This window comes from Rhinoraja longicauda, chromosome 10, assembly GCF_053455715.1.
Source record: "Rhinoraja longicauda isolate Sanriku21f chromosome 10, sRhiLon1.1, whole genome shotgun sequence".
Lineage (NCBI taxonomy): Eukaryota > Metazoa > Chordata > Chondrichthyes > Rajiformes > Arhynchobatidae > Rhinoraja > Rhinoraja longicauda.
The window spans coordinates 11,105,352-11,131,039 of NC_135962.1; the positions used below are offsets into that span (position 1 = coordinate 11,105,352).

The window sequence follows — 25,688 nt, forward strand, 5'->3', positions numbered from 1 at the left end:
CCTTGGCTGACAAGCTTCAGATTCCATTTATCGACAGGTTAAGCACAAGACACAGGCCACGTGGAATGTAAAAAGAGGCTGTCACACAACACAGTGTCAGGCTCTGTACCACATAGACCACGCTGACTGTCAATTTTTATTCTGACTTGGCTTTTGACAGCTGATTAGACGTGGGACAGGCGCTTAATCAGTTCTCAAAGTATTTCCTTCAGGAGTTACAATTAGTGGGCCCTGCGATTTGATGGTAATTCAATGATTGATCATTTTCCAGGAAGCAAAAGTGGGCGGGCAAAAAGAGATCAGACAGCTTTCCGCTCTGGAGAAGATTCAAAACAAGATACAGAACCACCCATGTCACAGCAAGGTTCTGCTGCTACGAACCATTTGAACACAAACAGTTTGCAAATCCAAAATGCAGCTACGATTCTAGTTCCCACCAGACAGAAGATGCCTGGAGCTCCGCAGCAGCTGCCAAATCCATGCCACTGGTCCCCAAAACACTCAACATGTGTAAGGGCTGCACATAACTCAGGCTTCCACAAGTCTTTCTATAAGCTTATGCTCAGCAAGTCAGGTTGCAGGGAAAGACGGGGAGGGATGGGTAGTATAAAGGTAATATCTCTGATAGGGTCAGATCAGGGTTGCCCCAGTGATATTTTGTTGATTACTGAGTCAGAGATAACCAGAAGTAAACAGTGAGACATGTAAAATAGATCAGAACTGTTGCCGAGAATAAAAGTAAAGGAATATATTTTGAAATGGCAGCAGAACAAGTAGCTGAGTGGAGAGAGAAAAACTGAGTTAATGTTATAGATAGATAACTTAGAGCAGAATTGGTAAGTCCAATGCAAAACAGTGAAATCTGAAATCAATTATTATGATAGATTATCATTACGATAACGATATTGTCATTGGCATTTACATTCCTCCCCCACTTTCACGCGAGTTGCCCAACTCAAGATCAAGTGAGTGGGCCCGGCTTGGCGACATATGGAGAGCGCAGCTAAGCAGTCCCTGAGCAACAGCGAGCTCGGTTTGCTGTGCGCATTTACTTTAAGTTGTCTGCCGTTGACCGTGTTCTCGCGTCTCCCTGTCTTCTCCCTTCTTATCGAGCGGGGACAACTCATATTATTTTTATTATAAATTATTATTACGCAACCTCTGTTGGATGGATAAACCATTTCCTTTAGGGTGATGAATCTTTGGAATCCTCTACTCCAGACGATTGTCATTGAGCCATTCAAAGCAGATTAATAGATTTCTGGATATTAAGAGAACAGAGGGATATGGGGGAATAAGACAGTAAAATGGAATTGAAGTGGATCATCATGTGATCTTGATGAATAGCAGAATAAGCTCAAATGGCTTGATGGCCAACTCTTGCTCCCGATTCTTATGTTCAGATATTTTCATTTATTCATCAGCATATTAATGATAAAATGGACACTTCCCTTTGCATACCTTGGTTGTAGTCCTGGAGGCAGTTCTTTGTCCTCTGCCCAGATCAACATCTCCACAATATACATGAATAGGACAGCAAACAACTCCTGGGCTCGTTCAGCCACACCAACAGGTAACTGGCTTGCAGGATTCTGTAGAAATACAAATCCAGTATTTTGAATGAACGTACACAGCAAACAATCTCTATCTTTGTACAAGAATCCCATTGCAATTCATTTTCCAATACAAAGCAGTTTTTGTGGACGAGTTGATTACAGAACCCTTAAACTGTACATAAACACCATTACTGCCATCTCAAATGTTCGCACTATGCTTTTGCTTCCTCCAATCGACCTGTGTCTCTCTGCTACCAGAGGGTATTTTTCTTTCCCCATCCACCTGCATCACATTAATGCCGATCACACTCCAATTTCCTTTCTGACATTTTTGCCCACTTCTCATTGCTCACCAATATTTTGTTTCTCTGCAAACAAACGTTGCTCTCACTTCCAACTGTCCTGCAGCTTCCTCCATTAGCAATCCCACAGGTGCTGTTCCTCCAAAAGAACACATTTGTTCCTGCTCCAATTGCTATGATGAATTATCTGAATAATCTCTCGAACTTCCACAGCATGAGGTGGAGGGCATACAGACTGGTTGCATCACGGCCTGGATTCAGTAACTGGAACACCCAAGAAAGAAGGTGCCCAGTCCATCACGGGTATTGACTTTCTCACAATTGAAGGGATCTACAGGAAGCATTGCCTCAAGAAGGCAAAGAATATCATTTAAGACCCACACCACCCTGGCCATGCCCTCTTTGTTATCATCGTGGTAACAAGATGGTGGTACAGAAGCCTGAGAATCGTTATCTCCAAGTTCAAGAAGGCTTCTTCCCATCAACTATGAGGCACTTGAGTAACACTGCACAACCCTCCTCAATAATGAACTACTATGGACGTCATTTAAGTTGCACTATGTATTACAGTTTGCACTATTATGTTCTGGTTACTGAGTATAACTGACAAATTATTATTGTATAGGAAGGAATTGCAGATGCTGGTTTAAACTAAAGATAGACACAAAAAGCTGGAGGAACTCAGCGGGACAGGCAGCATCTCTGGTGAAAAGGAATGGGCGATGTTTCAGGTCGAGACCCTTCTTCAGACTAGTTGGGGATAAGGGAAACGAGAGATAGAAATGATGATGTAGAGAGATAAAGACCAATGAATGAAAGATATGCAAAAATTTAACAATGATGAAGGAAACAGGCCATTGTTAGCTGTTTGTAGGGTGAAAAATGAAAAGCTGGTGCGACTTGGGTGGGGGAGGGATAGAGAGAGAGGAAATGCTGGGGTTACTTGAAGTTAGAGAAATCAACATTCATACCACTGGGGCTGTAAGCTGCCCAAGTGAAATATGAGACGCTGTTCCTCCAATTTGCATTTAGCCTCATTCGGACAATGGAGGAGACCTAGGACAGAAAGGTCTGTGTGGGAATGGGAAGCAGTATTAAAGTGTTTATCAACTGGTTGTATGTTTATTCGTTGCGCTATTGCGTTAATGTGCCTATAAAGCTGTAGCAGATAAGAATTTTCATGATTCAGACCCAGTAATACTCCTTAATGATATGAATATGATATAATCATAAATATTAATGATAGACCATTCATCTTCAAATGGAGAGGGATTACAAAAGGAAGCAGAGGTGCCAATATTAGTGAAGGAAACAATCACGTTTGTGAGTGTATAATAAGACAGGAGGTTCAACAAAAGAGGCTATAAAAGTAGAAACAAATGAACGGCCCATCATTTAATCCATCTACACTTCACGCTGCCTCATGGACACATCTCACCACGGAACTTCCCTCTTCTCCCCACTCCCATCAGGCAAGAGGAACAGAAGTGTAAAAATGCATACCTCCAGATTCAGGGACAGTTTCTTCCTAGTTATCAGGCAAGTGAACCATCATATCACCAATTAGAGAGCGGTCCTGACCTACCATCTACCTCATTGGAGACCCGCGGACTATCTTTAAACAGACTTTACTGGAACTTATATTGCATTAAACATTATTCCTTTATCCTGTTTCAGTACACTGTTGATGGCTTGATTGTAATCATTCCACTGACTAAATAGCATACTTTTCACTGTACCTTGGTACACGTGACAATAAATCTAAACTAAACAGTTGTTGTTGGGTAAGTCCATAACAGATATGTGGGAACCAGCTGATCAGAGTTCAGGACCGGCATGTTTCAGTAAGAAGGAGTTGCAAGGAATGCAAGATCAGAGAATCTGTCAGGGCCTTTGAAGAATATAAAATAAACAAGAATGAACTCATCAAGGAATTCAGAGACACAAAAGGGACCATGAAACATCCTTCGTAACTGGAATTTAAAAGGGGCATGAGGGGGATTTCATTGAAACTGACCAAATAATGAAAGGCCTAGATAGAGTGGATGTTTCTAGAAGTGGGTGTATGACCAGAGGGCACATCCTCAGAATAAAGCGATGTACCTTTAGAATGGAGATGAGGAGGAATTTCTTTATCCAGAGGATGGCGAATCTGTGGAATTCACTGCGACAGACAGCTGTGGAAGCTGAGTCACTGGGTATTTTTAGTGGAGATTGATAGATTCTTCATTCGTAAGGGTGCCAAATGTTACTGGGAGAATAGGGTTGAGAGGGAAAGATAGATCAGCCATGATCAAATGGCAGAGCAGACTCAATGGGCCAAATAGCCTAATTCTGCTCCTATGTCTTATTATCTTATGATCTATGATCTAATCCCAAGGCATTTTCCATACACATTTGAAACAAGAGGGTAACTAGAGAGTAGGTAGGATCATACAAGGATAAAATTATTAATGCTTGGAGTCAGAGGATATAGACAACGTACTAAATGAGTACTTTGCATCGGTTTTACAAAGAAGGACATGGAGGACAGTGAACTCGGTGTGGGGAATACTAATATGTTAGAGCATGTTAAGATCTAAAGACGTACAGGTATGTAGGTTAATTGACTGGGTAAATGTAAAAAAAAAAAAAAATTGTCCCTAGTGTGTGTAGGATAGTGTTAATGTGCGGGGATCGCTGGGCGGCACGGACTCGGTGGGCCGAAGGGCCTGTTTCCGCACTGTATCTCTAAATCTAAAAAAAAAATCTAGAAGGTGGTGGTGTTGGGTATCTAAAAGAGCATTAAGGTGGATAAATCCTCTGGGGTTGATGGGATCTCAATGGGATATTGACCAAGCTCGTTGAATCCTTTCTTGCCACAGGCAACGTCACGGAGGGCTGGAGAGTAGCAAATATCTTTATTAGAGAAGGGAAATAGAGATAATCCAGGACATTTAAGGCCAATGAGGCTCTCATCTTTGTACTTAGGTTTTTTTCAATAACCACTGATCCTGCTGAAAATCCTTTCTGTGAAGATATGGGCTTTCTCAAGTCTATTGATTGCACCCTGCTCTACCTCACCATCACTTCCCCCAGTCCCTTCCATGTTTGAAAACTTTCACACTGTTTCTCTAATTGATAATACAGGACAGATGTTCCCTCAAAGCAAATATTGGGAAGATCCAAACCATTGCCATCCATCATCAGCTGTCTCTTGCTAATTCTATCTCCCTGGCAACTATCCGAGGCAGAATTGAGGGATAGTTCGTAGCTCTGTAAAGTTGGAGAACTATCCTCTTTTTGCAGGCCACATTTTTAATTACTTTATTCATTTTTTAGGATGTGAGCACCGCTGGCGATGATGGCACTTATTTGCCCATCACTAACTGCCGAAAAGAGATGGTGGTGAGTCATCATCTTGAACAGTTACAGTTATCAATTTGGGACAGAGGTGACCTGTACAAGAGGAATGGGTTGCACCTGAACTAGAGGGGAACCAGTATCCTAGCAGGAAGGTTTGCTCGTGCTACACGAGTGGGTTTAAACTATATTGGCGGTGGGCAGGCGGGGTGGGGGGTGGGGTTTCAGGTTGGGATCTAATGCCGGACTGACGCAGGTGAAAGTCTGGAAGCCAGTATGGAAGGTGATGGCAGCAAGACTGATATCTATTGAAAGATTGCCATTGATAGAAACTCACATCATAACACTGTCTGCATGAACTCAGAAATGTTTACGTGACATTTCTGCTCCGGGAAACGTTCCAGGAAAATCTGATTCAATTGTTTACAATGTGGCGGTCCCTGGATATTAGGCCACTCCTAGGGTCAGTTCCCTCGGCACTTGACGGACAGGGACGAGGGACTGCCCACAGGCTACGGGGTTTCTACCCAGGGCTTTTTGGGGAGTGTTCATCCCTTCGGTGGAACCCGTTGTGAGTGGATGCTCACAACCTGCATTAAAGAACTTTCAATACCTGCCGTGCGTCCAGCCTATTTCTGGCCACGTCCAGGCCACTACAACAACATGCGTCTCCAATTTATTTCAGACTTGCATTTAACTCTCTGTTCTCTGGAACATTGCCAATTTCTCACAAAAGGGAATTGGAAGGGAATAAACCTAGTGATACATGGGCACACCAAATCTAAAACCATACAATTATTAATCCTACTATTATTCCCAACATTATACTCTTCCAACTCACCATCGCAGAATAAGCTTCAATTTACAATCACAGTTATTCTTTTGAGTAGAATTCAATACAAATGAAAAAGTTACCAGACACCACTAACCTGCATTGTGCCTTTTTATTGTTCATTACAATCTATTCCTTGTCTCTGCAATTTCTTATTACACCCTCAAACATGTTTTTAGTTAGAGGGGTGATGAAAATACTGGTTACTGGATGTCAGAAGGCATCCAGTGTAGTGGGGGTAGGGAGGTTGAGGGAAGGAAGCAACTGAGCTGTTTTCATAGATGCTAGTTTAGTTGGATTATGCAACATATAAGAAGTGCCATTTTAAAAAACTTCGTTATTTCAATATTTTAGAGGAGGCAAACAGATGGAAAAATTCAAACACTGATACAGATGGTGGTGGTACCTGGAACGTATTAAGTACTAGAAGTTCACACACCACATACATAGTGAATTTCCGACTGGGTGGTTCCCACCTCAGAAACACTCCTCCCTCTGCAAACACCAACCTAATCTTAGCTTGCGACATAACTCAGCAAAATAAACATCTTTATATTGAAGGATGTGGTAGCAATAAATGTGCATTATGTGACTTGACATTTTGCAAGATGTTGAGTTGTTAAGACTTGGTCAGGGGTAGATTTTAAACAGTATCTTCGAAGAAAGATAGATCTGGGGGTGGGCTTTCAGAGTCAAGTCGAAGAGATTGTATAGGTTCAGTGACAATAGAAATGGAAATTCACAATCAGCTAGTATGAATCAAATATAAATATCTGATTTAGTTATTCACAAGATGCTGCTGGAACCAGCATTTAAAGTCTAGTCTTAAAACTTTGAGAATAGCTGCAGTTCATGAGGTGAAATTGGTTCCATGGTGCTGTTTGGTAGGGAGTTCGATGATTTTGATATAATGAAGGAACTGTGATAAAGTTCTAAATCTGAACGGTTGTAATTTGGAGTTTAGAGATAGGTGGCTTCCCACACTCATTCTGACATTCTTCTTCAAGGTGGAGGTAGCAGATTAAGGAAGTACAGATTAAGCAATCTTAGTTAGCTTGTGAGATGGCACATATCACTGATATGTTGTACTGCTGATGGTGGAATACATTTTGCTAGGGGTGGATGGGGTGCCAATGCAGCTCACCACATTTTCCTGAAAAGTCACAACATTTCTGTGCTTTGTCGTGGAACATTCCTGAATTATGCCATGTCCCAGGGGAGGGGGTGAAGGAAGCTTCAGTGAATCAAGAATTGCATGTACATGCAGCAGTGTAATTTCTCGCCTCCATGCCGTATTCACTGTACCAGTGGGTCTAGAGCATATGACAGCTTATCTCCTAAAGTTTGCAACGGGCAAGAATTAGTTAAATTATAAATATAAGATTTATTCATTCACATGACGTGGGCGGTACAGGAAAGCAAAGACTTTACAGAGCTGACTGGGATTTCTATACTTTTACAAAGCTGAAGACGTGGCTGATGGTTTCTCCAGGTTTTTTTCTTAGGCCTTTTCATGGCAGTTTTGACGCAACCAAACTTGCAGTTTAAAGTCAGCAATGATGATCCATGATAGGATTTGGACGTGCACCAGAGTGACCAGGACCTGGCCTGCTGCTGGACACACTGTCCCTGGTGCCTGCTCACCAGCACTTATTTATTATTTCCTTATGTAGAGGCTGAATGCGCTGGCCCTCTGTACCCAACAGGCGCCCAGCTAGATACATCAGGTTCCCATAAAGTAAGTATTAAACCTCATGTTTGAGGCTTTTTGACAACATCAGCAATCACTGGTTACATGAAGAAATCAATGTCTCTGACAGAAACATCCAAAAGCTATTCAAATACATATAAATCATTTAACATATCAAAAATCACTAAGATATTAACAAATAATTAAAAACATTGAATAAAAATAAGTGACCAAGTCATGTGTATGCTGGCCAAGTCTGGTATTAAGCCAATCGATGGACATGGTGTATTCAGATCCTCTCTCCAGGTAATGCTATCACCAACACTTGAATTGAGTTAATGGGATAATGAAATAGGTGGGTAAAATCTAGTTGAGCCAAAAGGCTGGTTTCTGCCCTGTATAACTGTGACCCTATAGATTAGCCTTGTCTCTGAGATTTAGTGGATCATTTCAAGTTTATCTAGAATTGATCCAAGTCCTGACATATTACAGGTTCAAAGACAGGGTTAAGCCGCCATGCTCTTTTCATGGCAGTTTTGACGCAACCAAACTTGTAGTTTAGTCAACGATAATGCTCCATGATAGGATTTGGACAAATCATTCTTTTTGTTCTGGCATTCATCTACAATAATAAGATCTTCCTCAAAAACTAAACACTCCTCCTCTAACAGGTCATCACCAAATGGCCCCATTCTGGCCCATCATCTTCCAGGGGGTGATAGCGAAATATCTGATGGCTGCCTTTGAAGTATTTCTTTCCCTTTTTCCACTGGTTCCTTTTTCCACGTTCCTTTGTCTTTTATCTCTCCAACTGCCCTCATGTCATACTTTTGTTGCTTTTCTGCCTCTTACCTCTCCTATTCACTAATTAATCAGATGACCTCTTCAATTTATCCTTACGGCAATCCTGGCTCCATCCGCTCAAAAATAGTCAGTTTGCTCTATCCATCTCTCTCCCACTTTTTCAGCAACTTAAAATGTATTTGTTTTTCCTCTTTCCTAGTTCTGACAGAAGGTCTTTAACCCGAAACATCAATATTTTATTTCTCTTCACTGATGCTAAATATTTCTCACATTTTCTGTTTTCATTAAAATCGACTCATGATACATAAAAACATTTGAAATATTTTTCCCATACAATGGAATCATTGTTTATAAGAAGAGTGCTATCATAAACATATCCCAGTGGTGCGGACCACCTTACGGTCCACAGAGGAAATCTGACTCACAAGAAAAACCCTACATATCATGCCTGTGAGCGAACATTTTGCTCTTTTACAGATACCAATGAACATGTCAACATTTTCCTTCCACAAGTTAGAATCCCAACCAATATTAAGGTCCACTAGATAAATAATCTATCTATGTATGAATAAATGACTGAATTTTGACTCCAATATGCAATTTAAATACGCTTCTTTCAACAAGTGAGATAAATTATTGTTCAAAAATATGCTCAAAAAGCAGCTGTAGAGTTCGGAAATCCAAATTCCTTAGAAGCAGGATCATATAATCAGCATAGACAATAGACAATAGACAATAGGTGCAGGAGTAGGCCATTCAGCCCTTCGAGCCAGCACCGCCATTCAATGCGATCATGGCTGATCACTCTCAATCAGTACCCCGTTCCTGCCTTCTCCCCATACCCCCTCACTCCGCTATCCTTAAGAGCTCTATGCAGCTCTCTCTTGAAAGCATCCAACGAACTGGCCTCCACTGCCTTCTGAGGCAGAGAATTCCACACCTTCACCACTCTCTGACTGAAAAAGTTCTTCCTCATCTCCGTTCTAAATGGCCTACCCCTTATTCTTAAACTGTGGCCCCTTGTTCTGGACTCCCCCAACATTGGGAACATGTTTCCTGCCTCTAATGTGTCCAATCCCCTAATTATCTTATATGTTTCAATAAGATCCCCCCTCATCCTTATAAGATCCCCCCTCATCCTTATAAGATCCCCCCAGCATAGAGTTGGTCATTTTATCCGTTGTGTCCATCCTAGTTCCTAGTCTGCTCATATCCTTTTCCATTACAACACTTCAAATTTGATATGTAATAAGTGCATTGTAAATCCTCAGGCCATTCTCCAATCCTGAGCAATAAAACTATTGTCGATTGACAAGGAAGATCTTTCGTTAAATAGATATGTTCCATCAATAACCATCCAGCCTTACCTAGTCACCATCACCAGAAAAGTTACAATTAACAAAGACAAAATACTATTACATAAATCTCTTACCTTCGTGTCCTCAGCTGCACCATGTTCGTGCTTAATACAAGTAGGTCCAGTCTTCCAGGCTTCAAGATCACCACAGTCACAAAACCCACCTCCATTGGAAGAATTCATCTAAATGCAAAACCATACCATGATTAAATGCTGTGGTAACATCCACTTCAAGAAAACTAATTAGAAAAGTGGCAGGATCTTTCTGACAACATATTTCAATACAAAAAAAGTTATAATACCAAAAAGTTTTCATTAGCTGTGAAGTTAGGAGAGAAAATCTGAATGGAACACCTCCAGCTATTGCTATTTACATTTATCGGCTCATTCGAGAAATGCTCTTTGAGGTTGAAGTGAGGTTGAGAGGCAACATAGGAAATAGCTCAGTGAGCCCAATGCAGAACCAATGGGATTTCCAAACAATCAATTGGAGTTTGACTTTAAAACTACATTTGCCATTTTGGCTATCTGACATTGATAGCAATTCCTATAAAAAGACTCATTGGTTTTTGCATTTTTCAAAAACAATCTTCTGTGAGCAGAAAATCGCTACACTCCACTGCAAAATCTCTAGCCCTGATTCCCAGGACTAAAAGAAAAATTTAGAAGCATATTACCCAACAATATTCTGCATAAATCATACTGATATCTATCCAAAGATCTTCATCTCCATTTCCAACAAGACCATGCAACCATTAGATTTTAGATTTCAGTTTGGGCTAAAAGATCAATTATATTTTAACGGCAAAGGAGGGATTTCTTGCATGGGTCGTATTTATTCCTTCACCAGGAGTTTTATACATCCTCTGTTTAAAAAAAAAATCACATTACTGCTCATGAGATTGTTGTGTGTAGCTATCTATTTTGCTTAATGCCCACGAGCAAGTGAAAGATGGTTAGAGTCAAAGCATTGTACATCTCAGAAACACCTTTGGCTCACCACATACATGGTGACCATCAAGTACCCATCTATACTAATTGCATTGACCAGGACTTGCGGGCTATTGGCAATTCAAGTGATTGTCTAAATACATTTTATATGTTGAGAGAATCTCTGCCTCCACCACCCACATGGGCAGTGCATTCCACATCCCAATCACCTTTTTAGGAAAAAACAATTTTATTCAGATCCCCTCTAATTCTTTTACAGCCTATCCAAAGACTGCTCATTACTGAAATATTCCATTCTAGGCAACATCCTTGGAGATCTTCCTGCACAGCCAGCCCCTAAAACTACAATAATGTACTCCTAAACAGGTTTTCCTTTAACCAAATTTACCAAAAGAAATATTGATAGTTCACAGAGAGATCAAGTTCTCCAGCCCAGCTTTGTCAGCCTGTCAGCTATATGGAGGCTCAGTATAACATCAGTATTTATGTTCCCTACTAATTCTCAGCAACAACAGAGCAGCAGGCATAAAGACAAATGCATTCGCAACTACTCATATAGATGCCATTATCAGATGCAATCATCAGATATCATTTGAACTCCCAACCCATAACCTTTACCAACCAGAAGACCAAGTGACATCATGTTTACAGGAACAGAATCACCAAATTCCCCTCCAATTTCACAGCTTCCTGACTTATACAAAGCAACATAATAAACATAGGTCTATATCCTGAAACTTTCAAACTTCACCTGAACTGAACCAGTCCAAGTGCAGCAAACTGACAATACATAACCTACCTTATCCACAAGACCTAAACCCCAAGTTTCCCCCCCCCCCAATCAAATACTTCCACAAACTGTAAAAATATAACTGCTACATTTTCCACAAACACCTTCCATTCCAGCTTAAACACAGGAATAAAACAGAAAACACAAGACAAATACCTTATACCGATGATTTCGGTGAACACTATTTTGGAAACAGTCCATGCATAGTACGCAAGTGGGATCGAGTGCACAGTCTCTATAACAGAAAGGATACATTGTGTTAGAATGTTTAACACGTTGATCATTTTTAAATTTATTTTGAATATATTTAACACTGTGAGACCTGATAGAAGAATATAAAATTATGAGAGGCATAATAGATAGGGCAGAATCTTTTTTCCTGGATGGAAAAATCAAACATGAGAGAGGGCATTGCTTTAAGATGAGAGAGGCAAGGTTTAAAGGAGATGAGCGAGCCAAGTTATTTTATTACATAGAGGGTGGTGAGTGCCTGGAATGTGCTGAGTTTTTTTTTTAATGTGCTGCTGGGGGTGGTAGTTGAAGCAGATAAAATAGCATTTAAGAAAACTTTGAATGGGCATATGGTTATGGAATGGAGGCATATGGATTATGTGCAGGCAGATACAAGTTGGTCTTGAAATCGTGTTTGGAACAGGCATTGTGGGCCGAAGGGCTTGATCTTGTGCTGCACTGTTCTATATTCTATTTCTATTTGTGACACATCCTAATCAGAGTGATAGAACCCTGGTATGTGGGAGCGCATTTGGCTACGATCGATAGATCAGATAGATCAGATAGATCAAGATCTGTCGATAGCCTCATAATCCTGTCCGTTCCCCACAGTTGTGCAACTGCCCAATATTCATTATTTATCCAACTTCACTTTGGAAGTTACTCCTGAAATTGCTTCTGTCTGCCTTTAGATCACATTGTCATCATATGAAGAGTTTCTAATCTCCTCTGCAATTTATTTTGTCAATTGCCTTCATTTGATGAAGTACAATGGAAGTGTAGTCACTCTCATGTTTTGGGAACTGTGCTAGTGAATTTGCTTGATTAGTTTCCATCTGTTTTCGTACTTTACTCAATCACTGGGTTGACCTTGCTTTTGGGATTAGGACAAATCAGATTATGAACATATTGAATTAGTAGCTTTCCTGCACTCGTCCAAAATACATTCTTGTGGTATGGATATGAATGATTAACCATGGACGTGGCCTTTCTCACGACCTGCACTTCAAAACCAAGTAGGCCATGCTGCTAGAAATTTATTTACAGATTTCTTGTACTCAAGTGCTGCATTCCCTTGAATCTTTTTGTAATTCATTTTTGAGATGCCGTTGCGACAGAAGCCAGGATTTATTGCCCCTGAAAGGTATGGGAGATGCACTCTTGAACCACCTCAGGTGTTCCTGTGGAAGCATTGAGTAATGACCTCCAGTGAGGGAAAAATAAGTCAGCCATGATTGAATGGCTGAGTAGACTCAATGGGCCGAATGGCCTAATTCTGCTACTGTGTCCTATGGTCTTAAAACTACTTATTAAACTGTGTACTGTTTTTACATTGTACAATTTCATTGATTCAAATAAAGTTCAGTATAATATGAATAAACATGAATCTGAAATTAAGTTTAGTAGTTTATTATTGTCATGTGTACTGAGGTACAGTGAAAAGCTGTTTGTTGTGTGCTGTCCAGTCAAAATATAGTTGAAGACTTATACAAAACAGCACAAGAGGTTATCAGGAGCAAAATGCTGTGCTCAATGTACATCTCACCGACAGGAATACGTGGTCTCTCCTCCTTTGAAAACCCGGCCACATAGCTGTGATGTGGTGTTGTTTTGTTCCAGCTTTGCAAAACCAACTTCGGGGGATTCTCCAAATAGAAACCATTCCAAGGTTTGAAATAATATCTGATAGGCCTGCTCCTCTTCGGGTACCTTGGCGTCTGAGCCTGAACAACGTACTGAAGGGACGTATTTCATAAAGTGTTGATATATTCCCGAATGCAAATCAACTCCTTCCTGCCAATTCTGCAAGACAAAATAAAATTGTCAGTTGCAATCAAAGCTTCCCACTCTTACCTTTTGGACCAAATGTGCACTGTTTGAATGTCATTCCAGATCATCAAAACCCATTTGCTGAAAATGCTTTTGCAAAATTAACCTTAAAAAAATCTATAAAATTCCCATAAAGAACCAGTTCAACGTACACAAATGTATACTTAATTTTTATCATTGCCTACTTTTCCTTTCATGATGACTCTGTCTATGCTGGTATTTGTCATGTTTTACCCACGTACATTAGAGCTTGCACCTCCGCAGCCCACAATTCAAACCAAATGGGAACAGGGAAACACCACCACCTTCAATTCTCCCATCGTTCTCCCATTCAATTCTCCTTCATTACGTATAAAAGTTGAGAACTCACGTGGCAGCTGAATAAAACTTGGGTTTGGCCACAATTACAATTATTGTGTTGCCACACCATGGGAAGGAAGTGGAGGCTTTGGAGAGGGCATAGAAGAGGTTTACCAGGATGGAGCCTGGATTAGAAATATTAGCTATAAAAAAAAAGAGGTTGGACAAACTCGGGTTGTTTTCCCCAGAGCATTGGAGGCTGTGGGGTGACCTGCTAGAAGTAATAAAATGATTAGATGCAATTACAGAGTGGATAGTCAGAATCTTTATCCACTTCAAAATAATGCTATTTTTAAATAAAGGGTCTAAGGCAAAGAATCCTATTCTTCTAATCAGGGCACATCTCCCATGATGCATATTTAAAGGTTATGAGTACAAATCACATCCTTTCTCTTGTTTATGTCCACATAATCTGCAACAGATCATTTAATCAATCAGAAAATGAACAATCAAATCAAAGAAATGTCAAGCTTTCCCCATTATCAATACTTCTATTAATACGTTTATACATCATTGAAATACTAAACTTCATAGCATGCAAAAGTATATTAAATGTGTTTGCAGTTGCTGCTGGTATTTTGTAACAACCCGTTCTATAAGTAGCATTCAGAAACATTTCAATTATTAGCCCATTTCACTGTGTGGTATTTTGGATCAGGGACAGAGTGAGAATTAGTGACAAGTATAGAAGTATTCTTATAGAAATCTCTCCAAAATGTCTCAAATTTTACCAAACTTCCATTAAGACATCCTGTTTTGTACACAGAGTACACAACTTATTTGCAGAAAATATAGTACACAGAAAACCCTGATTTTTGTTAGAGTGAAGCACTTATAGTGAGGCAGCAAAGAGCAACATGGCTTTCTTCAACACACTTCCTGTCAATAAAGAATGGAAACAAGCAGAGGGGTTTTAAAGATCTTAAAATAAGTTGGTGAGGTGCCACACAGGAGGTAAATCGCCAAAGTTTAAATGCAAGGAGCTGTGAATAATATACAGGCAGCTTGAGAATTGGTTATAAAACAGAAAACAAAGAGCGGGAATAAGTAATGTTTCTCAGGAAGGTTGTGACTAGTGGGGTATTGCAATCAGTGTTTGCCTCCCGACATTTGATCTTCATTAGATCTATGTCAACAATTCAACTGAGGAGACCAGATGTAATATCTCAAGTTTGTTGATGGTACTAAATTAGGTAGGACTTGAACAAGTAGGATGAAATGCTGTTTCAAATGATTATGGACAAGCTGAGTAAATTGACAAGCACATAACAGATGCAATATAAATGTGGGGAAAAGTTTTTTTATTTCTTTGATGCATAAGAGAGAAAAACAATCAATTTTAAATGACGAAAGATTTGATAATATTGATCAATGGGACACAAGAGTCCCTGCACACGAATACCTGAAAGCGAACAAGTGTAGCAAGGTAATAGAAAGACAAATGATCAGCTGATTTTTATTACACGGAGATTTGAGAACAAGAATAAAGATGTCTTACGAAGCCTTTGAGTCTTATATCTGTGGTCGGAAAGTTACTAGAGTCTTCTGAGGGATAAGATAATATCTGCACTTATATGGATGTGGGCTGATTAAGGATAGTCAGCATGGTTTTGTACGTGTGAGGTCATGTCTCACAAATCTGTTTTTTTGAAGATGTGACCAAAAAGTTTGATAAGGACAGAGCTGTAGACGTATATATGGATTTCAGCAAGGCATTTAACAAGGTTGCACATGGTAGGCTGCTCTGGAAGGTTAGAGCACATGGGATCCAAGGAGAGATAGGTCTTCTCCACTTATCACCTCCAGCTTTGGTTACTATCTCCACCTTTCTCTCCCACAATCTGATTCATCTGCCAACTCCTCCTACCGAGATCCACCTATCGATTGCCAGCTCTTGCCCTATCCCTCCTTCTACCAGCTACATCCCTTTAACTCCATCAGACTGAAGGGTCCCAATCCCTTACGTCGGCTGTCCATTTCTCTCCACAAATGTTGCCCGACCTGCTGTTTTCTTCTGCACGGACTCGGTAGGCAGAAGGGCCTGTTTCCATGCTGTATCTGAGCGAAGCTAATATATTATGATACAAATAGAGAAAGGTCATCTTGGACGTGACCTTGTTCAATATGCAAGGCAAATTACTTATTTCATCATAAAGGATCTTCTGCAGAAAAGTTATGAAGTAAAAAAAGTTTTGTGAGCTGTTGGAAAGAGACACAGTTCAGCGCCAATTAGCTGAAGATGATTGAAAGATTAGACCACAATGCATCATACATTTAAAAATATCCAACATTTCTCAACAGATGCACATTAAATTGAGAAATAAAAACTCCATGAAATAGGTAATCATCTTAATTTAGGATTTTCAGGATGGGTGAAATGTGGTTAGTGTTAACTGTCTTTTTCCATGGAGCCTGTTTGACCTGTTGAGTATTTCATATTTTTCCTTCAAGTTTCCTATGTTAGCTTTTTTTCATTTTTCAGATTAAAAAGGATAGAAACCAGCTTGTATTTTCCTAGGAAGAGTAGTAAGTGAAAGGATTGTGAGTGTTTCATTGTTATGTTCCAAAGTTCACTGATGAACATAAAATGCACAAGAAATAAAAATACAAGGTTTTATATAAAAGGATATCAGTAGTAAAAATAAGTGCAAATTTCAGAGACAATGACAGAAAAATGATAATGGAAAATGAGGAAATGACAATTAAACAAATAACAGAAGTCTTAATAAACGTACCAGGTACTGTTTAGATACAAGGGCCTAATTTATGTCAGTGAGGAATTTATTGGAGAAACTAAAGCTTCTAAATACTAGTAAAATCTGGGCCAGTTAACCTGCCAGTTCACTGTGAGGTAGGCACAAAGAATCTGCAAGAAGATATCAATAGGTTTAGTAAGTAGACAAGAAGCTGGCAGATAGAGTATAATGTGACAAAATGTGACTACTTGTTCCATTCTACTCCAAAACTTTATTTAAACGGTAAGAAAGGAGCAAATATTGCTGTAAAGTCACATGCTGATTTTTCTAGATACAGGAAGTAAACATAAAAAGAATTCTGCATTCGTTTAGGAAGCCAATTGTTCTGTTGCCCTTTATTGCAAAGAAACTGGCAGATAAAAGTAAGAATATTTTGCTGAAACCCCGCATGCAATATGCGTGAAACTCTGGGGAACTAAAGGAAAGATACATTTGCCTCGGAATCAGCATAACATCAAATCACTAAAGAGGGCTGATCTTTGAAGAGTGAATGAAAGTATCCTGTAATCATTGGAGAAGTTTGGATGAATAAGAGGTGATTTCGTTGAGACCAGAAAAGATTCCAAGAGGAATTGACTTGGTTGGTAGGTAGATGCCAAGGAATGTTTCCTGTTGTTGGAGATTAAAGAACCATTGATGGGAGATGGGGAAGAACCTTAATAGCAATATTAAAAAATCTCCATGGATTATAAACCTTTGGAATTCTCTACCCAAGACTGGATATATTCTCGTTAAGTATAGTCATTACTGAGCACAATACATTTTTGGATATGATGGAAATAAGTGGATAACAATGTCAGGCAACAAGATGAATTTAAGGAATGGAATCTGGTGAAATAGATATCCAAAGGTCTAGGTAACAAAATGCACCTAAAATGCAACAAAAAACCCCCACCTTATTGTCTTATGTTTGATGTTAAAAACTCTCCAACCATTACATAAAGTTACATTCTTAAATTATCAAATTCAGAGATACCTTGCACATTCCAATTCACAGTTAAACTGTCTTCAGCTTGAAACTTACACTGTATAACTTACCACGGCACAATAATATACATCCACTTTGCTGGTAAAGCCACCGCCCATGAATTGATGTCCCAATTTATGAGCAATGTCCTTGGTTTAACTATTTCCAAATGGCTTCTTTCCCCAAAGACTGCAAATTTAGCAATTATTGTTAACACATCTTGGATTTTGTTATAACAATGTAATTCAGACTTCCCAGCAGTAATAAAACCATAAGTCATCGGAGCAGAATTAGGCCCATCGAGCCTACTCTGCCATGTAATCATGGCTGATCTATTTTTCCCTCTCAACCCCATTCTCCTGCTTTCTCCCTGTAACCTTTGACGCCCTTACTAATCAAGAACCTATCAATCTCCACTTTAAAAATACCCAAAGTCTTGGCCTCCACAGCCATCTGTGGCAATGAATTACATAGATTCTCGTAATCCTCCTCAGGCCTCTCTCCAACACCAACACATCCTACCTCAGATATGGGACCCAAAACTCCTCACAATATTCCAAACGTGGCCTCACCAATGCCTTAGAGAGGGGCTCAGCACAACGCATGCTTTTATATTCTAGTCCCCTCAAAATGATCACTAGCATTGCATTTGCCTTCCTTACTGCTGCAAATTAATCTTTTGGAAATTCTATACCAGCACTCCCAATCTGTCACCGGGTGGCGCCGTACAATGGCAGCCTCGCCAACAGTCTGTCTCATTCTTTTCTTTCTTTGTTGTTTTTAGTATGTTGTTAAATTATGACCATGATAGTACAAAAATACATTTAGCAACCATCGTAGTGGTTCAATACTGTGGTAGGTCCCCCCCCCCACCCCTCACATAATACAAAGTCCAAGTCCTTCTACATACTCCCTGCTTTCTCTACACTACCTGCCCCTCCACAAAATAGGGGGGGGGGGGGGAATCCCTAAAGGTTTTCCTAAGCTTTGGACAAGATATGGTAGTATAGCAGGAGACTCATAGAATTGTAGATGCTTGAATTTTGCATAAAACACACAAGTGCTGGATTAACTCACCAGATCAGGCAAGACTCTGGAGGTAATATGAATAGCTGATCTGAAACATTGCCTATCCATGTCCTCCAGAGATGCTGCCTGACCTGCTGAGATACTCCAATGCTTCATGTTCTGTGATAGTATAACAATTGTGTTAATGAAGTTTTGGCTAATAACTAAATGTGTTCTCTTCATGGAAAGACTCTTCATTACATCAGAATGAATTAAAGGGAATTTTTTTCCTATTTTGTGGAGGGGCAGGTAGTGTAGAGAAAGCAGGGAGTATGTAGAAGGACTTGTAGTATAAGAAAATAACTGCAGATGCTGGTACAAATCGATTTATTCACAAAATGCTGGAGTAACTCAGCAGGTCAGGCAGCATCTCTGGAGAGAAGGAATGGGTGACGTTTCGGGTCGAGACCCTTCTTCAGACTGATGTCAGGGGGGCGGGACAAAGGAAGGATATAGGTGGAGACAGGAAGATAGAGGGAGATCTGGGAAGGAGGAGGGGAAGGGATGGACAGAGGAACTATCTAAAGTTGGAGAAGTCGACGTTCATACCACCGGGCTGCAAACTGCCCAGGCGAAATATGAGGTGCTGTTCCTCCAATTTCCGGTGGGCCTCACTATGGCACCGGAGGAGGCCCATGACAGAAAGGTCAGACTGGGAATGGGAGGGGGAGTTAAAGTGCTCGGCCACCGGGAGATCAGTTTTGTTAATGCGGACCGAGCGCAGGTGTTCAGCGAAGGGATCGCCGAGCCTGCGTTTGGTTTCGCCGATGTAAATAAGTTGACATCTAGAGCAGCGGATGCAATAGATGAGGTTGGAGGAGGTGCAGGTGAACCTTTGTCTCACCTGGAAAGACTGTTTGGGTCCTTGGATGGAGTTGAGGGGGGAGGTAAAGGGACAGGTGTTGCATCTCGTGCGGTTGCAGGGGAAAGTGCCCGGGGTTGGGGTGGTTTGGGTAGGAAGGGACGAGTGGACCAGGGAGTTACGGAGGGAACGGTCTCTGCGGAACGCAGAGAGGGGAGGATATGGCCAGTGGTGGGGTCCGGTTGTAGGTGACGGAAATGTTGGTGGATGATATGTTGGATCTGCTGGCTGGTGGGGTGGAAGGTGAGAACGAGGGGGATTCTGTCCTTGTTGCGAGTGGGGGGAGGGGGAGCAAGAGTGGAGCTGCGGGATGTAGAAGAGACCCTAGTGAGAGCCTCATCTATAATGGAGGAGGGGAAGCCCCGTTTTCTGAAGAACGAGGACATCTCGGAAGCCCTAGTGTGAAACACCTCATCCCGGGCGCAGATTCGGCGTAGACGGAGGAATTGGGAGTAGGGGATAGACTTTTTGCAGGGGACCAGGTGGGAAGAAGTGTAGTCCAGATAGCTGTGCGAGTCAGTGGGTTTATAGTAAATGTCCGTCACTAGTCTGTCTCCTGTGATGGAGATGGTGAGGTCCAGAAACGGGAGGGAGATGTCAGATATAGTCCAGATATATTTAAGGGCAGGATGGAAATTGGAGGTGAAGTGTATGAAGTCAGTGAGTTCTGTATGGGTGCAAGAGGTAGCACCAATACAGTAGTTGATGTAGCGGAGGTAGAGTTCGGGGATGGGGCCAGTGTACGTCTGGAACAGGGATTGTTCGACGTACCCGACAAAGAGGCAGGCGTAGCTAGGGCCCATGCGAGTGCCCATAGCTACGCCTCTGGTTTGGAGGAAGTGGGAGGAGTCAAAGGAGAAGTTGTTGAGGTTAAGAGCCAGCTCTGCTTGGCGGAGGAGAGTGTTGGTCGATGGGGATTGGCTGGTTCTACGGTCGAGAAAGAAACGGAGGGCTTCGAGACCATCCTTGTGGGGGATGGAAGTGTAGAGTGACTGGACATCCATGGTGAAAGTGAGGGAGTGGGGGCCTGGGAACCGGAAGTTATCAAGGAGATGGAGAGCGTGTGAGGTGTCTTGGACGTAGGTGGGGAGGGATTTAACCAGGGGGGATAGGATGGAGTCGAGGTAGGTAGAGATAAGTTCGGTGGGGCATGAGCCGGCAGAGACAATGGGTCTGCCAGGACAGTTATGTTTGTGGATTTTGGGTAGGAGGTAGAATCGGGCCGTGCGGGGCTGGGGAACTATGAGATTGGAGGCACTGGGGGGTAGATCGCCGGAGATGATGAGGTCAGTGATGGTTGCTGCTGATAAAGGTCTGTTGTAGAAGGACTTGGACGGGTTGGGACAATGGGCAAAGAAGTGGCCAATGGAATGCAGCATACCAAATCATGTGGTCAGGCTCTTTGATAGTAAGAATAAATGCGTAGACAAGTAGTGCGCTTTGGTAGTAAGAATAAAGGTGTCGTCGACTATTTTCTAAATGGGGAAAGGATTCGGAAATCAGAGGTGCAAAGGGTCTTGGGAGTGCTAGTACAGGAATCCCAAAAGGTTAATTTGCAGGTTGAATCGGTAGCAAGGACAAATCACCATAGTGCAGCAGACAATACCACCATAGTGCAGCAGATATCAAATAATGACAAGACAGTGTATAGGAAAAAGATTGAGAACCTTGTAACCTAGTGTCAATATAACCACCTTTGCAACAAGACAAATGACACTGTGATCAATTTCAGGAAACGAAGTGGTACACATACCTATGTATGTATATACATTGATGGCACCAAAGTAGAGATGGTTGAAAGGAGTTCCTTGGAGTAAATATCACCAGCAACCTTTCCTGGGCCAGCCATGTTGAAGCAATGGCCAAGAAAGCACACCAATGCTTCTGGTTAATTTCTTTAGCCAGAGGGTGGTGAATCTGTGAAATTCATTGCCACAGATGGCTGTGGAGGCCAAGTCTTTAGGTATTTTTAAAGCAGAGATTGATAGGTTCTTGATTAGTAAGGGTGTCGAAAGGTTACAGGAAGAAGGCAGGAGAATGGGGTTAAAAAGGAAAGATAGATCAGCAATGATTGAATGGCAGAGTAGACTTGATGGGTCGAATGGGCTAACTCTGCTCCTATGAATTATGAACTTCTCTCCAGAAAACTAAATTGTAATCAGGTACACAAAATATCATAAACCACATCAGGTTCTTGAACTTCCCTGCACAAACCTACCTCAGTACTGAACCACTACTATGGTTGCTCAATGTATTTTTGTACTATCATGGTTGTGCATAATTAGAATGACTAATAATTTATTGTATATTTATTGTTGTTGAAACAATGTCACTTTTACTTCCTTATTTCCAGCTTAACCAATTACTTATTTATTTTGGAAATGAATCATCAGTCAAAGAAAACAACATTTTCACACATCCGATGGAAGGAAAATTAACTTACTAACATGTTCTACATTCAAGGTGCTGTCACCAATTTTATTTAACAGTGAGTATGATACTCCTGACAAAAGTCCCTTTTTCAAAGAGCACAATACCCTGAACAGGTTATAAAATCCCATAAAAGCAATATCCTTGAAAGTAAACTCCAATTTACTCATGGGGCAAAATGGAAAACACCATAAAATCATACTTGGACAAAGGCACAATTACACTCAATGGTTTAAACTAGAGAGGGACTGGTTTCATTAATTCCAAGGAAGATAATTTGCATACTAAGCCAACATGACAGCACTGGTGAACATTCATACCCAGAAAAATCTCAGTTTAAGCTTTTCATGGCTTTTGTACCAAATTTCATTATTTAGATAATGTATATTCCAATATTTTTCATTTTTATAACTATAGACAAAGATTTAACAAAAACGGCAGAACAATTCTGCGATATATTTAACACTTTTTAAAGCAAATAAATGCCAACTGACATTTGCAAAACAGTCAAGGATAGGATCAGAAATCAAACTACTGCAGGAACTCAGTGGATTGGGTTGCATCTACGGAGGGAAATGGACATATGACATTTTGGATTGGGTCTCTTCTTCAGTCTAAAGAGCCCCGACTCAAAACGTTCTTTGTCCATTTGCATTGATCCCTGGGATGGCGGGACTTTCATATGAAGAAAGACTGGATAGACTAGGCTTGTACTCACTGGAATTTAGAAGACTGAGGGGCGATCTTATAGAAACATATAAAATTCTTAAGGGGTTGGAGAGGCTAGATGCAGGAAGATTGTTCCCGATGTTGGGGGAGTCCAGAACCAGGGGACACAGCTTAAGGATAAGGGGGAAGTCTTTTAGGACCGAGATGAGAAAACATTTCTTCACACAGAGAGTGGTGAGTCTGTGGAATTCTCTGCCACAGAAGGTAGTTGAGGCCAGTTCATTGGCTATATTTAAGAGGGAGTTAGATGTGGCCCTTGTGGCTAAAGGGATCAGTGGGTATGGAGAGAAGGCAGGTACAGGTTACTGAGCTGGATGATCAGCCATGATCATATTGAATGGCGGTGCAGGCTCGAAGGGCCGAATGGCCTACTCCTGCACCTATTTTCTATGTTTCTATGTTTATTCAGAGGCTGCACGATCCACTGTCCGTCCAGTAGTTTATTTTTTTATCACGATTCCAAAATCTGCAATCTGTGTCTCCAAACACTGGATTAATTCCTATTCTGGTCTGAATTAACTGACCATGAATATACTGATATGGATACCTCAGGCATCATCAGCTGTGTAAGGGCAAATTTCCAGACCCATTAACAAAACCAGCAAATGATTCAACAATGTAAAGTACACAAAATTGTACCAGGACAAATGTAAACAACACTTGGTATGATAATGGATGCTTACTATTAAACCTGAAATATAAACATATCTGAACAAGGGTCAAAGGCCTGAAATGTTAAGTGTTTCACTCTCCGCAGATCCTGCTTGACATACCAAGCTTTTCCAGAATTTTATTTCAGCATTTTTTTTTTTTTTAACATTTTCATTTGCTATCACGATATTTATTTTTGGTAATGCTGATATTTGATTTAGAACCACATGATAGATTTTAAAAGACGCACAGACAGCATACTGTTAAAATCAGTTTACAAATTCAGTCCATAAATGCCCTGGGCAATTAATGCAAGACTGCCATGATCACAATGAATGATGGTGCTGGTTCGAAGGGCTGAATGGCCTCCTCCTGCACCTATTTTCTATGTTTCTGTTTTTATGTATTTAAAGCAACAAAAAAGGAAGAAAATATGTAGTTTACTTCATTTTGATTATTCAACAATCTTGTCCTACTATCAGTTTTGATGTCTTCCAAAAAAAATGAATGCTTGTCAAAAACAGTGAAACTGATATTTTCAGTAAAGCATGGGATTAAAGAACAAACTGCTGAAGGAACTCAGCAGGTCAAGTAGCATCAGTGGAGGGAAATGGACAGGTGACATTTCAAGTGGAGAAGAGCCTAAAACATCATCTGTCCTTTACATTGTCCCTCAGCGCCTTCCCTATCAGAGCTGGGGACTTGAAGAACTCACTGCAAACTTTCCACAGCAGAAGAAAATCAAGCACTCCACACCACTGCAATCAGCAAAGATGCCGATCGAATCATCTGGCTGCACTCCCTTTTCCACGAATAGGCAGGGATCAAAGAGCACAGCACCCACGGTTAGGATTATACAGTGCTAGTCGGGGGAAGGCAGAGGAGCGACTGTCTGGCATTGGTAAATGTTCAAAGACTCAACAACAGTCCTTATCGAATACGTCACGGTTGTACTGACTTCATCAGGAAATGTATGGAATAGTGTATTCTCAGGCATTCAAGTCTGTCAATACAGGGTCATAAAAAGTCCAGGAACAACCTTGAGAAGTCCATCAAGAAAGCAAAGATGTACTTTTAGTCTGAAATGGTGGATCAAACGGATGTTAGGCAGGGTTTGCATGCCTTTATTTCCCCATAGGGAGAAACCAAGTAGCTCAAATGAGAGCAAAGCATCACTCCCAGACAGGGTCAATGCTTTCTATTGTCTCTTCAAAAGGGAGTTCAATGCATCTTCTCAAGCCCCCAGAGTCTCTAAGAACACAGTGGTCTCAGTCACTGAGGTAAATGTCAGAAGTCCTTCACGAGGGTGAACTATGAGAAAGCAACCAACCCTGAGGATGTGCCTGGCCATGTTTTCAAAACATGCACTGACTAGCTGGCTGCAACCTCTTCAACCCCTCCCCCGAGGTCCCCATATGCTTTAAAACAATGTCCATAATATCTGTGTCCAAGAAGCGCAAGGTGACTTGACTTAATGACTACCGACCAACGGCAATCATGACTGCTGTGATGAAGTGCTTTGAGAGGTCAGTTATGAAGCATATCAACTCCTGCCTCAGTCAGGACCTGGACCCACTACAATTCACCTACCATGACAGCAGATCAACAGCAGATGCAATCTTGCTAGCTCTCCACTTGGACAATAACAACTTGCTGTCATCCTCTCTAGACCCATCATCAAACTCAGGGAACAGGGTCTCCGCTCATCCCTATGCAGGTGGATCCTTGACACCCTCATCGGCAGACAGCAATCAGTACCAATTGGCAACAGGCTTCCTCCTCGTCGAACATCAGCACAGGAGCACCGCAAGTCTAGTGCTCAGTCCCTTGCTCGACTCTCTGTCTACCAATCATTATGGAGCCAGACATAGCTACAACTTCATTTTTTTAATAAGATGATGATACAATCATTGTTGGATGAATAATGGGTCACGATGAGTCAGAGTACAAGAGGGAGATTGATAATCTGATTGACAATAGACAATAGACAATAGGTGCAGGAGTAGGCCATTCAGCCCTTCGAGCCAGCACCGCCATTCAATGCGATCATGGCTGATCACTCTCAATCAGTACCCCGTTCCTGCCTTCTCCCCATACCCCCTCACTCCGCTATCCTTAAGAGCTCTATCCAGCTCTCTCTTGAAAGCATCCAACGAACTGGCCTCCACTGCCTTCTGAGG

At 41.2% G+C, this 25,688-nt stretch overlaps 1 protein-coding gene across 1 annotated transcript in view; it reads right to left on the bottom strand.

Moving 5' to 3' along the window:
- The window catches only part of ubr1 (ubiquitin protein ligase E3 component n-recognin 1), a 155,467-nt gene that overhangs the window by 127,622 nt on the left and 2,157 nt on the right, over positions 1-25,688 (bottom strand). The window contains exons 2-5 of the mRNA XM_078406202.1: positions 13,402-13,658; positions 11,781-11,859; positions 9,959-10,066; positions 1,462-1,592 (exon numbers count right to left, since the gene is read on the bottom strand). Of these exons, the coding sequence (XP_078262328.1) occupies positions 1,462-1,592; positions 9,959-10,066; positions 11,781-11,859; positions 13,402-13,658 (575 nt within the window). The remainder of the gene's footprint in view (positions 1-1,461; positions 1,593-9,958; positions 10,067-11,780; positions 11,860-13,401; positions 13,659-25,688) is intronic.